Below are 15,269 nucleotides of genomic sequence, written 5' to 3'. Positions count from 1 at the left end.
GGTGCATTAAAGAGCTGGTTATCAAACAGTCACTTATAACATCAAGGCAGGCACACTCCATGTAAAGAGAAAATAATTAGCAAGTTTACACATTAAGTAGAACATTAAAATGAATTACAGGAAAGTGCACCGTCCACAACACCTTATGGTGACAGTTAACCTCCAATAAGTTCCTCTCTTTACAATACGACATTAAGTATAGCTCAATAGTAATAAAAAAATTAGATTATAGACATGCGCATAAGCACAATCGTAAACTGGTGGAAAAACAATAAATTGGAAATTAACAAATCTATACTCAAAGGAGCTGCACTCCATCTAAACGCCCCAAAAATGGCAACTTAATGGCTACCTGGAGTAACAAATTATGAACAGCATGCTTATAGATTGACTAGAATAAAGGAATAAATAACACATATATGGCTTCTGACGGTCGACAAACTCTGTTGGGCTATTGAGCAGTGATTAATTTAAAATAGCAACAACATATGCTAATCAGTTAGCGGCATATTTAAAGACAAGCGTTGAGCAAGGACCCTGGTCAGAAGGTAATCAAAACTAGCAGGATTCCCTTAAACAGCATACACGCCAACACATCAGTTCAGCCGGCTGGCCGGCCGCAGCAACGCCATACTGCCATCTGGCTAGGGTAAGGAAACAGAGTGCGAAGCAAGAATTTCAAAAGGAACGCACTACAGACGAGGAGGAATTTCAGAGTACCAACCGTGACATTTCATCACAGTTCACAGGTGTCAACTAATCCATTGTCTAGCTGGGGCATTGACACCCTTTGTAAGCTTGCCCGTCATAGCCAGCACATAACCTCTGTTCACACCACTGCTTTATCCATTCTGGGAACAGTAAGGTCGAACACAACACCTGCCTACCATTTCACAAGCACTAAAACCAGTCATACTGTAAGAGTGCCAGGATGCTCTCCCTCTCTCCTGGCCTGTGTATGTTGATACATTGTGACAGTAAATAACTCTATGGCACAGTGGTGTCATGTTGGGCATACCTCGGTAACATTCATGTTACACTTGTTGCAACACATCAAGCAACAATACAATGTAAAAACAATATGTTGAGGGGAGGACGCGATCCCCAATTATTTCAGTAGAATTGTAGAGCCTCAAATGCTGCCACTCAGCTGCCCTGTAACTAATCAGATTTGCCCTTATTTGAGGCAGAAGCATCTTGTTATTTGACCCAGATACGTGTTATAGTGTATACATAAAATAATATGCAGTAATTATACACAGTAACAGAAAACAAAAAGATGTAAGGTAAACATGTTACAGTAAGGAGGGGACAAATCAACTCCTAAAAGTTTATTACATGTGATGCTGCCATGATTGCCAGTGTGTATTGCATTACCACTAGTGTGAGCTGTACACAGCCAGATGTTGTTACGATGTATGAGCAGTTTTGTTTCATTGACTGTACCTAACCTTTTCTGACCATGCCCAATGCATTCAGTTTTTAAAATTTTTATTACCATAAGGTCTGGATCCAGGAACTTTCTGCTACTCCTTTGAGTAGCCATCTTGTTGGTAAGATATTTGTAAATCACATTTTTCTCCATTGATCTACATCTACATTTATACTCCGCAAGCCACCCAACGGTGTGTGGCGGAGGGCACTTTACGTGCCACTGTCATTATCTCTCTTTCCTATTCCAGTCGCATATGGTTTGCGGGAGGAACGACTGCCGGAAAGCCTCCATGTGCGCTCGAATCTCTCTAATTTTGCATTCGTGATCTCCTCGGGAGGTATAAGTAGGGGCAAGCAATATATTAGATACCTCATCCAGAAATGCACCCTCTCAAAACCTGGACAGCAAGCTACACTGCAATGCAGAGCACCTCTCTTGCAGAGTCTGCCACTTGAGTTTGCTAAACACCTCCGTAACGCTTACCAAATAACCCTGTGACAAAACGCGCTGCTCTTCTTTCGATCTTCTCTATATCCTCTGTCAACCTGACCTGGTTTGGATCCCACATTGATGAGCAATACTCAAGTATAGGTCGAATGAGTGTTTAGTAAGCCACCTCCTTTGTTGATGGACTACATTTTCTAAGGACTCTCCCAATGAATCTCAACCTGGTACCGGCCTTACCAACAATTAATTTTATATGATCATTCCACTTCAAATCGTTCCGCATGCATACTCCCAGATATTTTACAGAAGTAACTGCTACCAGTGTTTGTTCCGCTATCATATAATCATACAATAAAGGATCCCTCTTTCTATGTATTGGCAATACACTACATTTGTCTATATTAAGGGTCAGTTGCCACTACCTGCACCAAGTGCCTATCTGCTGCAGATCTTCCTTCATTTCACTGCAATTTTCCAATGCTGCAACTTCTCTGTATACTACAGCATCATCCGCAAAAAGCCGCATCGAACTTCCGACACTATCTACTAGGTCATTTATATATATTGTGAAAAGCAATGGTCCCATATCACTCCCTTGTGACACACCAGAGGTTACTTTAACGTCTGTAGACGTCTCTCCATTGAGAACAACATGCTGTGTTCTGTTTGCTAAAAACTCTTCAATCCAGCCACACAGGTGGTCTGATATTCCATACGCTCTTACTTTGTATATCAGGCGACAGTGCGGAACTGTATCGAACGTCTTCCGGAAGTCAAGGAAAATGGCATCTACCTGGGAGCCTGTATCTAATATTTTCTGGGTCTCATGAACAAATAAAGCAAGTTGGGTCTCACATGATCGCTGTTTCCGGAATGCATGTTGTTTCCTACAGAGTAGATTCTGGGTTTCCGGAAATGTCATGATACGCGAGCAAAAAGCATATTCAAAAATTCTACAACAGATCGATGTCAGAGATATAGGCTTATAGTTTTGCGCATCTGCTTGATGACCCTTCTTGAAAACGGGAACTACCTGTGCTCTTTTCCAATCATTTGGAACCTTCCGTTCTTCTAGAGACTTGCGGTACACGGCTGTTAGAAGGGGGGGCAAGTTCGTTCACATACACTGTGTAGAATCGAATTGGTATCCCGTCAGGTCCAGTGGACTTTCCTCTGTTCAGTGATATCAGTTGCTTTTCTATTCCTTGGACATTATTTCGATGTCAGCCATTTTTTTGTTCGTGCAAGGATTTAGAGAAGGAACTGCAGTGCGGTCTTCCTCTGTGAAACAGCTTTGGAAAAAGGTGTTTAGTATTTCAGCTTTATGCGTGTCATCCTCTGTTTCAATGTCATTATTATCCCGGAGTGTCAGAATATGCTGTTTCAATCCACTTACTGATTTAACGTAAGACCAGAACTTCCTAGGATTTTCTGTCCAGTCAGTACATAGAATTTTACTTTCGAATTCACTGAACGCTTCACACACAGCCCTCCTCATGCTAACTTTGACATTGTTTAGCTTCTGTTGGTCTGAGAGGTTTTGGCTGCGTTTAAATTTTGCAGTGAAGCTGTCTTTGTTGTTGAACCACGGTGGGTTTTTCCCGTCCCTCACAGTTTTACTCGGCATGTACATGTCTAAAACGCATTTTACGACTGCCTTGAACTTTTTCCATAAACACCCAACATTGTCAGTGTCGGAACAGAAATTTTTGTTTTGATCTGTTGGGTAGTCTGAAATCTGCCTCCTATTACTCTTGCTAAACAGATAAACCTTCCTCCCTTTTTTATATTCCTATTTACTTCCATATTCAGTGATAAGTGAAATATCTCCAAAACGCCTTCAGTAACTCCATCTTTTCAATGTAACCACTAAAATTATTCAAACATGTATGATTCATAGTTCCACTATTAAAGCCATGACAATACTTCGTAATACATTCCACATCAGTGACTTCACCGTTACCCAAGACTGTCGCTGCCGCCCCAACATTTAGATTACTATGGCCTCTTTGTTACTGAGCTGCATCCAGGGCTACAGTGATGCAAGTATTGCCACCATTCATGTCTACACTTTTCATACTGTCATTTGCTACTTCTACTAAAGTCTGTACAGTTACTTTATTGTACATATCAAACATTGCATAGGGAGGTAAGTCCATAAGAGCACAGAGTAGTACACCTCCATACCCTCTACCTATACACCTCTTAGCATAAGCAATTTTAATATTAGTTATACAATTTCCGTTTAGATAAACCACATGTATGATAGCATCCTTTTACCTTACAAAAATTGCAGACAAGTCTCAATCAGATCAGGTTAAATAAATAAAATAGTTTTGTTGCAATATGTCTACCACTTACCTCCTCGACTGCCTTCAGACCTCCACTATTACCACAATCCTTACACTACCAAGCTTTGTTTATTAATGTAGATAGTACAGAATTCATCAGTTGCGCAACCTGGCTCATTGGTTGTCATCTTTGTTATGTTATATTCATTGATATTGTCATGCCCACTGTCCATAAATTTTAGTTTTTGCGTGGAAGCAATTGGAGTTAAAGCAGATGAAAGTGTTAAGAGGGCTGGCCCAGAAGTAACAAAGGAAACACAAATTTTGGAAAAAGTCTTTCAGCTTGATAAATTACACCCAACTATGTTAAATAACTTTGCTACCCTGTTTGTAGTGATAAGTCGAGCCCCGAAAAATAGCTATCCACCGCAGACTCCACCTCTTCATTTCTGGCAAAGCTTTTACCAGAAGGCGGTAAATCTGGTGCTTGAGGAAGCAATTTGAACTTGTTGATTTGGCTGTGGCGATAATGGGTATGTGAGCTGGTGCGTTGTTTTGATTAAACAAAACTTTTTCACTAATGCTGCCATTTTTGGTTGATTTAATTAGTCTAATACTACAGTAAGTTTCTGTAATTCTCACCACTGGTCAGTATTTCTTTTTGAAGATAAGCAATGAAATTTATCCCACACACATCGCAGAAAACTGATGCCATGACCTTGCTAGCAGATGGATCTGTCTTTGTGTTGTTTGAAGCTGATACCCCAGTCCAGTGTTTTGACTGTTCCTTTATCTCAGGTATGATGTAATGGGTCCATGCTTCATCCATGTTTACGAATCAACACAGCTTGGTTTTATTGCAGTGAAACATTACCAAACCCCGACTGAAACTTCCTCATGAGGCAGTTTGTTTCATTGTCAGTAAATGTGGCACCTATCTTAGCTGTCTCATATCCAAATTTTCAGTCAGTTTGTGATTTACAGCACTTTCTGAAATGCCCACAATTTGTGCTATCTCGTGCACTTTATCAACAGTCATCCTGTATCATTTTGTGGGTTTTATTCACAATTTCTGGCGTGGTCATGTAATTTGGTTGATCACTGCGATGTTCATTTTGGCAGCTCATGCAGCCTCACTTAAATTCAGCCACTTAATATTTTACCATTGTAAACAAAGGAGCAGACACCTTGAGTAGAATTTAGTTCATCTTTAGTATTAGTTGGCTAAGACTTTTCAAATGAAAGTGTTGTATCCCATAATGATGACCAATGCAAATTCACTGAGAAAGTTCACTGTTGATGACTGTCCTACAAATACTGAACAACCTAACATAAAGAAATTTCAGACTTAAGCTTTATAAAGTTGAAACTGCCTACCAAAGTAATTTGTTTGAAAGTACTACTATCTATACGTCAGGTCAGGTACTTCTGGGACAGCCCTTGTATGTCATATTCTCTGTCTGTATTAGCAGAGCTAATCAGTTTGGTAAACTGATTTACATAGAATTTATTATGTTTAACACCAAGCTTTTTAATTTTTCTCATAGTTCTGAAGTAAAAGAAAACTCGAGCACAGTTACTTCACTGTGAACAAACTCGTAGCAGCAGAGCAGTATACTCTCTGTATAAATAAAAGTGAAGCAATTGTGATCTATTCACAGGTTAGCCAACATTAGAGACTATAAATGCCTTAAAAAGAGAGAGAGAAGCAAATTCTGTTCGTAACAGCTGTCTGCGTGACAGGGGTATCATGTGCAGTCACTTGTAAACTTTAATTTTGAAACTTCCTGGCAGATTAAAACTGTGGGCTGGACTGAGACTCAAACTCAGGACCTTTGCCCTCTCCCAGGAGTGCTAGTTCTGCAAGGTTCGCAGGAGAGCTTCTTTGTAGTTTTGAAGGTAGGAGATGAGATACTGGCAGAATTGAAGCTGTGTGCTTGGGTAGCTCAGCAGTGGAGCACTAGCCTGCGAAAAGCAAAGGTCCCAAGTTCGAGCCTCGGTCCGGCAAATAGTTTTAATCTGTCAGAAAGATTCATATTGGTGCACACTCAGCTGCAGAGTCAAGATTTCATCTTTTAATTTTGCTTATTCTTTCAGTCAAACTTCCTGGAAGTGAAATTTCTCTTGTCCAGAAAACTATGGAGAAATTTTAAGTCAAATTTAAAAATCAATTTTTGGTACTTATTCATGTACTACTCCCTGTAAGGGCTGGGCTCATAAGGTGGTTTACGTTGTAAGTGCTTTGTGTAAAGACCTCACTAAAGATACTCTGGTATTGAGAGGTACTGGGAATATAGTCTTGCTTACGATTTAGGTGGTGACAGGATTTCTGCTCAAACTCAGCCCACTAATGTTCGCTTTACAGCTGTTCTGGCATTGTTATCAATGCCGTTTTGACTGCTGTGAGGTTAGTTAATGTGGGATTTGAGTGCTCTTGACAGCTGGCAAGGCATATATGTTAGTGGTGCCATTTGGGAATATCCATGTGTCTGGGTATGCTAAAACCAGAATAGGGTTGAGAAGGAATGGTTGGTGATGCTCATAAGTCACAGTATAGTAGGTGAACTTCGGCTCACTCAAGTCCTAGTTTGGGTGATAGTGTGTAACAGGGCTAAACTGTTTTTGATAAAGGCAGGTAGGAGGTATCCCTGCTTACGGTAGGTTCCGTTAATGGTGGAAGTCAATAAAGGGGAATGCAGATCAGAATGCACATTAAGCTCATTTCATCAAAATATTAAAGGAATGAAATTTGAACTAGATGAATTGTTAACAAATCTTTATAATGACCCAATTTGTATCTCAGAGCATGATTTATGCAGATAAGAAACACCAAGGCATCCTTTGAATGGATACGTATTACCTGGTTTTGATCCAAGGAGTTATTTTGCCGAAGGGTGTAGTAGACATATGTCAAATTAATTCATTATAGGCCACTACAGATCTGCTAGTTTAGACTACAGGGTTTTTCTCTTTAGACTTGGCACTGCTAGGCTTGGTTCTTATGAAGTTGATTTTGAGTGGGGATTTAGCTATAAATTTTGTTTGATTCCCCAGAGAAAAGAATGTTAATGGATTAGTTGACTCTAATGTGGTGCGGAAATGTACATGCCAATTAGAGTTCAGGGAAACAGCAGCACTGTTGTAGGCAATATCTTAATACACTTTTCTCTAGTTGCTGGATACAGCATGATAAAAATGGATAATGGCTTGTCAGATTATGTTGTGTTCTTAAACCTGAAGACTGGTTTTATGTGGCTCACCGTGCTAGTGTATCCTGTGCATGCCACATTATCTAGATAACTGCTACAGGGTACATCCATTTGAACCTGCTTGCTGTGTTCATTCCTTGGTTTCTTTCTAAAAAATTTGCCACTCATTCCACCCCCACTTACATCCTTCTATTGCAAAATGGATGTGTCTGATGCCATGTATCCTGTTAACCAAATATGTCTTTCAGTTTAGTTGTCATAAATTTATCTTCTCCCTTGATTAAAGTCAGTGCCTATCCATCAACTCTTCAGTATTCTTCTCTAACACCACAGTTCAAAACCTATTTTTCTTCTTGCCTAAACTGATCATCTGCATTCACTTCTCTGAGGTTACAATCCAAATACCTCTAAAAAGACTGGTTACACATTTATATTAGATGGTAAAATATATCTCTTTTTCAGAAACTTTTCTTGCTTTTCATTTACTACTTTTAGTTTCTCATTTCCTAATATAATTCCTTCAGCACCGGCCTGTCTTACTCCCTTTTCAACTATGGGTTAGCTTCAATGCCAAAACTGCAATCTGGTTTCCCTTGCTACTTTCAGTATTTCAAAGAATATATTCCAGTCAGCATAGTGAAAAGTTCTCTCTAAATCTACAATTAACATGAACACAAGTTTGTCTTTCTTTAACCTGTCATCTGAGATAAATTGTAAGTTGCCTAAATTTCTCTGGAACTAAAGTTGATCTTCCCTTAGGTTTTCTATCAGTTTTTCCATTCTGGTTTAAATAATTTCAGTATTTTGAAACCATGACTTCTTAAATTGATAGGTTTGCAGTATTCACATCTGCTGCTGTCTGTGGAATTGTAGTTACACAGTCCAGTCACATTGTGACCATAACCTATGTTAGATGTCAACATGTAGTAACTACCCACACGTGGCAAGTGGCAGCACTAGCAGTACTTAGGGGGATGTGGAAAATGGTCAATTCATTGTTATTATGGAGAAACTGAGTGATTTCCATGACATTCAAAAGGGCATGATCATTGACTTTTGGGCCCCGCAGATGGAAGCATTTCCAAAATGGCCAAGTGTGTAAACTGAAACTTCCTGGCAGATTAAAACTGTGTGCCCGACCGAGACTCAAACTCGGGACCTTTGCCTTTCGCGGGCAAGTGCTCTACCGACTGAGCTACCCAAGCAAAGTAGTATGGTGCCACCCAGAACCAGCATTGAGGCAACTGTGGTGCACCATGGGCCATAGATGGTAGGTGCGAGTGATGACTGCGGAGATGTGTATGGGCGAATGGGTGGTCAACTGTTAAGCAACTGACCACCCAGATGAATCAATGGGCTACCAACAGACTCTCCATGATGACTGCCAAACGAATGCTGCTGCATATGGGTACCCACAGCAGGTTCCTGGTTCATGCACCCATGATGACTGCTGTTGATCAGCGATGAAGGCTGGAATTTGCATACCAAAACCACAACTGGACAACCACTGAGTGGTGACAGGAAGCGTTTTCAGATAAATCACATTTTATTCTCCATTGCACAGATGGCCTTTGCCCTGCAACAGTCATTGGAAGGGTCTAGGCTGGAGGAGGAAGTTCCATGGTCTGGGGCATGTTTTTGTGGCATTCTGTGTGGTCTTGTAGTTCTGGAAGGCACAGTGGAACAGCAAAAGTATGCATCTCTCCTAGGGGACCATGTCCACCCTTACATTCAGTTTGTTTTTCCTCAGCATGGTGGCATGTACCAGCAAGACAATGCTCGCAGTGTACGTACAGGGATGAAAAAGCCCAAGGATGAGTTTACCATACTCCCCTGGCCACCAGACTCCATGGATTTAAACCCAATCAAGTTGGGTTGTGTTCACGCCATGTATCCCCAGCGATTAAATATATCACAGCTGGCCATGCCACTGGAGTCAGAATAGCTCCACAGCCCTCTTTGTACTTTCTGGAACCTCATTGATGCTCTTCCTGCACTTCTATGGTGCAAAAGGTGGTTAGTCAGGCTTTTGGCAGGTGGTCACATTAATGTGAGTGGACTGTCTATTACATTCTTCCTGAAGTTGTGGGGTATGTCATTTGTCTCGTATATCATGCTCACCAGTTGAAATAATTAAGTCATGATGGGCTTCCCCGAGCATCTCAATAATTCTAAAGGAATGTTTTATCTCTAGGGCCCTTGGTTAAACTCGTGTCTCTGTGTTCTGTCAAATTATTCTCACACTGTAACTCTCATCTTCATTTATTTTCCTTCCATTCTGTAATTTTACCTTTAATTCTCCTTGTGTATTTTTGTGTGTAGTTCTTCCACTGTTCAGCTTTCTCTTCTGATGGCCTGAACTAAAGTGATGGTGCAGCCAATATCACAGCTATAGGAGGGTGTGGTCAACAACCACACAAGAGTCTATTAACTTGAAAGTGATGTCCGCAGCTCGTGGTCTCGCAGTCGCGTTCTTGCTTCCCGAGCACGAGGTCCCGGGTTTGATTCCTGGCGGGGTCAAGGGTTTTCACCTGCCTTGAGATGACAGAGTGTTTGTGTTGTCCTCATCATTTGTTCATCATTTCTGAAAGTGGTGAGATTGGGCTCAGCAAAAGTTGGGAATTTGTATGGGTGCTGATAACTGCGCAGTTGAGCGCCTCACAAACCAAACATCACCAACTTGAAAGTGGCCAAGGAGCACATCGCTGAAAATTTGATGTATAACCAATTGACATGGCTGGAAGCCAAAGTATATTTTATTTAGTCATATTGTTGGGAGGTGATGCATTCATATAAAGAGGATTTTAGCATATTATTAGGATTCTGCTGGCTTTGTGCTGTTGCTAATGTAAGTGCTGAAATGAGATTATGTATGTTGTCAGTCAAGACTTGCAGGTTATTCATATTAACAGTATTATTCCTAATGTGTTCCGAACTTCAATAATAAATTTATTGATTGGACAGACTCCTTAGGGATTAGGGGATAGTTCTGGGATAGTGGACAGCAGTGGTGACTGTTCATTGTCAGTAGAATAAATTTAAAAACTGACATCACATTTATTTGTATTGGTGCTATACAAGACTTACAATGTATTTTGGTTTCCTGTTAGCTCTTTTTGTGGTGTTAAGGGTGTAAGCTCACTGGACAACATTAGTCACCTCCTTAAAAGAGCACATTGGTTGCTTTGGAACACTCTGTATAATACGGAACTGGTGCCACATGACCATATGATCCTCCACTGCTGCCGATATGTTATGTCAATAAAATAGCGTGTGTATGCCAGTTAGTTGTTGGGAGTCAGTGCAGTAAGTTCGGTTAATCTGCAGTCATGACCAAATGGCAGAAAGGAGTTTCGCTGTGCATGTGACCGTGATGCGAATGAAATGGGCCGATGTGTTGCCATGTCAACTCGTCTACAAGGAATGGTGTATCGCTTATACCCATGCAACACAGCATAAGAACCGGGATTTCAGCTGCCAGGGCCTGGAGATGGGTGTCACACCTAATCACTGACAATAGGTTTCAAACCAGGCAAGATATGCTACTGTCATGAATGCAAATCTACCTCAAATCAGTTTCCAAGCATACATTGTGAAGGAGCCTGCACGAAATGGCATTTTGACCCAGAGTACCTTGCAAAAGTTTGTTAGTCACAGTGACGCACAACTACATGTCTTCAGTGAACCAAACAGCAAAGAAACTAGATAGTAGCTGACTGGAGGTATGTAATGTGATCAGTTATCTCATGATTTTTCCTCTTCTGAAATAAAGTAATTCATTGAATGTACCAATAACTGAATGAGTTCTTTAGCCCTCAGTGTATGGTGGGTGTAGTTCAGGCTGGAGGTGTTTCTTTGGTGTTTTGGGTGTGTTTATCGTACCAAGAGTGGGCCGATTCATTTAGGTTACTGTGAATGTGGCATTGGATGTTAATTTCAACATTCTTGGAGACCATGTGTTGCCCTGTCTTCTAAATTTTCACAGTAAATATCCTGTGGATGCTTCTGTCATCTAAGATGATGATAGCTGTATTTACTGGACTGCACGTGTAAGGTTCTGGTTCGACAGACACTGGTGCACTGTATTGCTAGAAAATGCCTCAGACTGTTTTGTACAACAGATGAAATTCAGCAGTTTGGTAGCTGTAGGGGGTGTGGTCATCACTGAATGATTTCCGCTTTACATGGCATGTGCGAGGTGGTGTTAGCATATGTTCTCCTCAGATGACTTACTTATTCTGTGTGCGTATGTTTATTTTATTGGGAAGGTTACGATTAAGCAGTTATAATTTGAGAATGACAGTGTTATTAAAATTTTTAACCATAGGGATAATTATGACCTATAAACATTTCACAGCTTAGTGCTATTCTGATATGGAAAGGGACAAATATGTTAACAAAAATGTTGTATCGCCTCTACAGTGAACTGAAGCTAAAGATAGACAATAACAATAATTTGAGATAAAATTAATTTTGAATAGTGTTTAATACACCATAGAGAAAATTATGTTTGATAACTGTTTACATTTTATTGTGTTATTAAGTTAGTGGGAAATATATCTGGCCTCATATAAGTGTTGTGCATGTATAATTATTGTAAGCTTATGAGTACATAATGCTTGGTTCAAAACTATGGAATGTCAGTAAGATGTTTGGCAGAACACAGTTCTTTAGGTTACGTAGACTGTTAGTGTGATGTAATTGCTAAGTGACTGTCCAGAAAGTCATTTAAAACCTCCTTGTTGTTTTTCTGTAGTGATGGAAATACTTTACTTTTAAAGAATAATATATTAATGTAAACTGGAAATTTATTTCAGTTCAAACCACCGAAATTCATTGAGAGACCCAAAATGGACATTCCAGTCAAAAGTGATAATATGATGGAAGTCAATGGAGTTGGAAGCAATAGCAGTGATTACACTACTGATGATAGCTTAGAAAGCATCAGTCCAGATGATGGAAGTTCAAGTCAAGACCAAACAACTGAAGAGATACCCACCACATCGGATGATGTGCAAAATGATTCGTACCATCACAGTAGACGGGAAGAATCTGTTTTATTCAGTGAGATTGATAAAATGCGTTTAGCAGACGTTGGCGCAAGTGACACTCCAAATGGAACTGATGGTGTTCCAGACACAGAAGTGGACAGACAATGTCAGAATCACAATGGTGAGACTTCAGGGCAAGGCAGAAATGCCTTCACACATTTTACATCTGAGTGGTCATCCCTGTTGGATAAAATAGAGGACTCTGTCGAAAAAGTATCAAAGAATTATGAAGGTTGGAGACCTGAAACTGTTGGTCAGCAAACTGGGAATAGTTATTGGCAATATCAGACTTATAACCTTAGTACTCCGGGAACCAGCAAAAGGTTAGTTTCACTTTGTTGTCTCGAAATGTTTCTCTTAGAAACCACTTTTAATCTGCTATATCTTCTGTCTGATCTGGTGGGTGCACAATAGAATAAACATGATTTTTACATTATAGGAGTGTAATTTCTCCATTCTTTTTCATCCTTGGTAACAGTGAATTTTCAGTTCATAAGCATGTATTAGAGATATTTTACTGTCACTCTTATGTATATGCTTCAGAAAATCTTGTTTTCATCATCAAGCTTAGCATACTAAATTGAACTTACTTTGTTGGTGTCCTGAGAAATTAAGTTTCCTGTGAACAAACAAAGTGTAAACATGGCATAGTTAACTTTGTTTCATGGTTAATCACATCCAGATATGTAGTGTTGATTTCCTGTAAAGGAAATTACAGGTAAGTTTAACTAGAATATCAGACATTCAAAACTTGTTGTGTAAGACTTAGTACACAGTGGTAAGGACAGTGAGGCGTGGCAACTGTCATCATAGGAAAGTTCTGCAGGAGCAGAAATGATTAGTGAACAGGTAACACAGCAAACAGATTTACTAACTTCTCCAAATGTACGGACACTCACTACAACTGGTGCAACAAGAAACAGTCCAGCTCATGCTATTCACAAGGAAGAGGCTCCCTGCATTACAGCACAAATTATGGTATCGACTAGACAGTGGCTGCGTAGTTTCATATAGCGATGTGGCTCCGAGTGTGATTGGGCTGATCGGCTGCCGCCAGCCATCCTATATTGTGGCAGCAGAGGGTGCTCATGGCACTGAGCCGCTGGAGGTGAGGTTCAGCAGGCATGCATCATTGGCTCTGCCAGATCCCACAAGACTACTGGTGGTGTCTCACAGAAACTTGTAATTCCATTTCTGTGATGCCTGTGGGGTGAAATCAATAAGTGTTACCACATCTTTTTACATCTCCTGCTTTACATTCATATACTGACTACATAGTTTTATGTGAAAATACTGACTTTGTTTGTAATAGTTCTTTTTCGACAACATTTCTACAGTAGTTCTTCTATACTTTCGTGCTCTGTAACCACTTAAGAGTGTAGATTATATTATGAGAAGAGTTAGTTGCTACCCACCATATAGCAGAGATGAGATGCATGTGATCTAAAAGCTAAGCTGCAAGCACTGTAGCATTCTACATGGGTGTGACAACCAGCTTGGTGTCTGTCAGCATGAATGTCCACCGACTGTGGCCAAGAAACAGCTGAACCACCCAGTTGCTGAGTGTACTGCCCAACATGACCTCCTTCATTTCAGTGACTGCTTCACAGCCTGTGCCATCTGAATCCTTTGCACCAGCATCAGCTTTTCTGAATCTCGCAGGTGGGAACACTCGATGCAATATAGCCTATGTTCCTGTAACCCTCCTGGCCTCAACCTATTAGTCATTGTCCTTTACCCACCTATCCCCTTCCCTGTTCAAATTCCAGCATTACATAGCCCTCAATTCCACCAACACACTCAGTCTTTTTACTTCTTTCCTTGACCCTCCGTCCGTCTACCTTCTCAATGTGTTCCTAGCTGCTCTTCCCTCTCCCCACATTGTCTCTGTATGCTGCCACAAGAAGCATCTTACTGTCCCTCACCCCTACCCTACTATCCCTCACTGTGTGTGTGTGTGTAAAAGCTTACTTGCTGACTGTTTTTTTGTTGTGCCTGTCTGTGACTCAGCATCTCCGCTATATGGTGAGTGGTAACTATTCATCTCATAATATTGTCATTATCCCATCCTGGGTATTCCATTATGAGTGCAGATTGTCATACAAATTTTGCTGCTTTTTTTCCACAATAACCATTGCCAATTGGGAACCTCCTACCTGTTGTAAGAAGCTGTTAAAAGAAGGAAAAAGTGAAGATTTTCTTGCCCAAGGCAAGCTTCCCTAGTTAATGACACTACAATGACAAGGATTCCCTTAAATTTGGATTTCACTAAATTGGCACTCCAACAACACTTCTGACTGAAAAAATGCGTGGTTTGATACTTTCATAGATTTTACAGAAGTGTTAACAATGTAGGGAGGAGAACATCTCCATTGGCACGTAATTCAGTGTGTGTGTGTGTGTGTGTGTGTGTGTGTGTGTGTGTGTGTTTGTGTGTCAGTCACTTGCACCCCTAATCTGCTGAACCAGTCAGTGCCTGTTGGATGTCCAGTGATGTTAAATATTAAAAGACCTCCTTTCGTAGGTTCTGATGGGCTGTTGGGTATTATTAACAATTAAGCCAACTACAGAAGTTTGAGTTCAGGATGATAGAACAAAATACAGTTGAACAGCCAGAATGCATTTTTAATTGCAAAAAGAACATACTTCCTAAACTTTTTATTATAAGGGTCAGTTAAATAAGACAGATGCCAACAAAAATATGTAAACTGTTTATTATTTCAAAAGTAACCACTGTAACTGTTGATAAATTTACCCCACTGTGAGACAAGGCAGTTAATGCCTTCATGGAAGAATGTTTGCAGTTGCCTATGTAACCATGATTGTACTTAGATGT

General features: G+C 40.3%; 1 protein-coding gene across 1 annotated transcript in view; it reads left to right on the top strand.

Annotated features, from left to right (window-relative positions):
* Positions 1-15,269, top strand: part of LOC126470138 (probable E3 ubiquitin-protein ligase makorin-1) — a 122,181-nt gene that overhangs the window by 10,490 nt on the left and 96,422 nt on the right. The window contains exon 2 of the mRNA XM_050097754.1: positions 12,200-12,756. Within this exon, the coding sequence (XP_049953711.1) occupies positions 12,233-12,756 (524 nt within the window). The 5' untranslated portion in view covers positions 12,200-12,232. The remainder of the gene's footprint in view (positions 1-12,199; positions 12,757-15,269) is intronic.

The sequence above is a fragment of the Schistocerca serialis genome, chromosome 3 (genome assembly GCF_023864345.2).
Source record: "Schistocerca serialis cubense isolate TAMUIC-IGC-003099 chromosome 3, iqSchSeri2.2, whole genome shotgun sequence".
In the NCBI taxonomy this organism is placed as follows: Eukaryota; Metazoa; Arthropoda; class Insecta; order Orthoptera; family Acrididae; genus Schistocerca; species Schistocerca serialis.
Note: the sequence above shows the minus strand (reverse complement) of the source record. Positions and strands in the feature narration are given on the sequence as shown.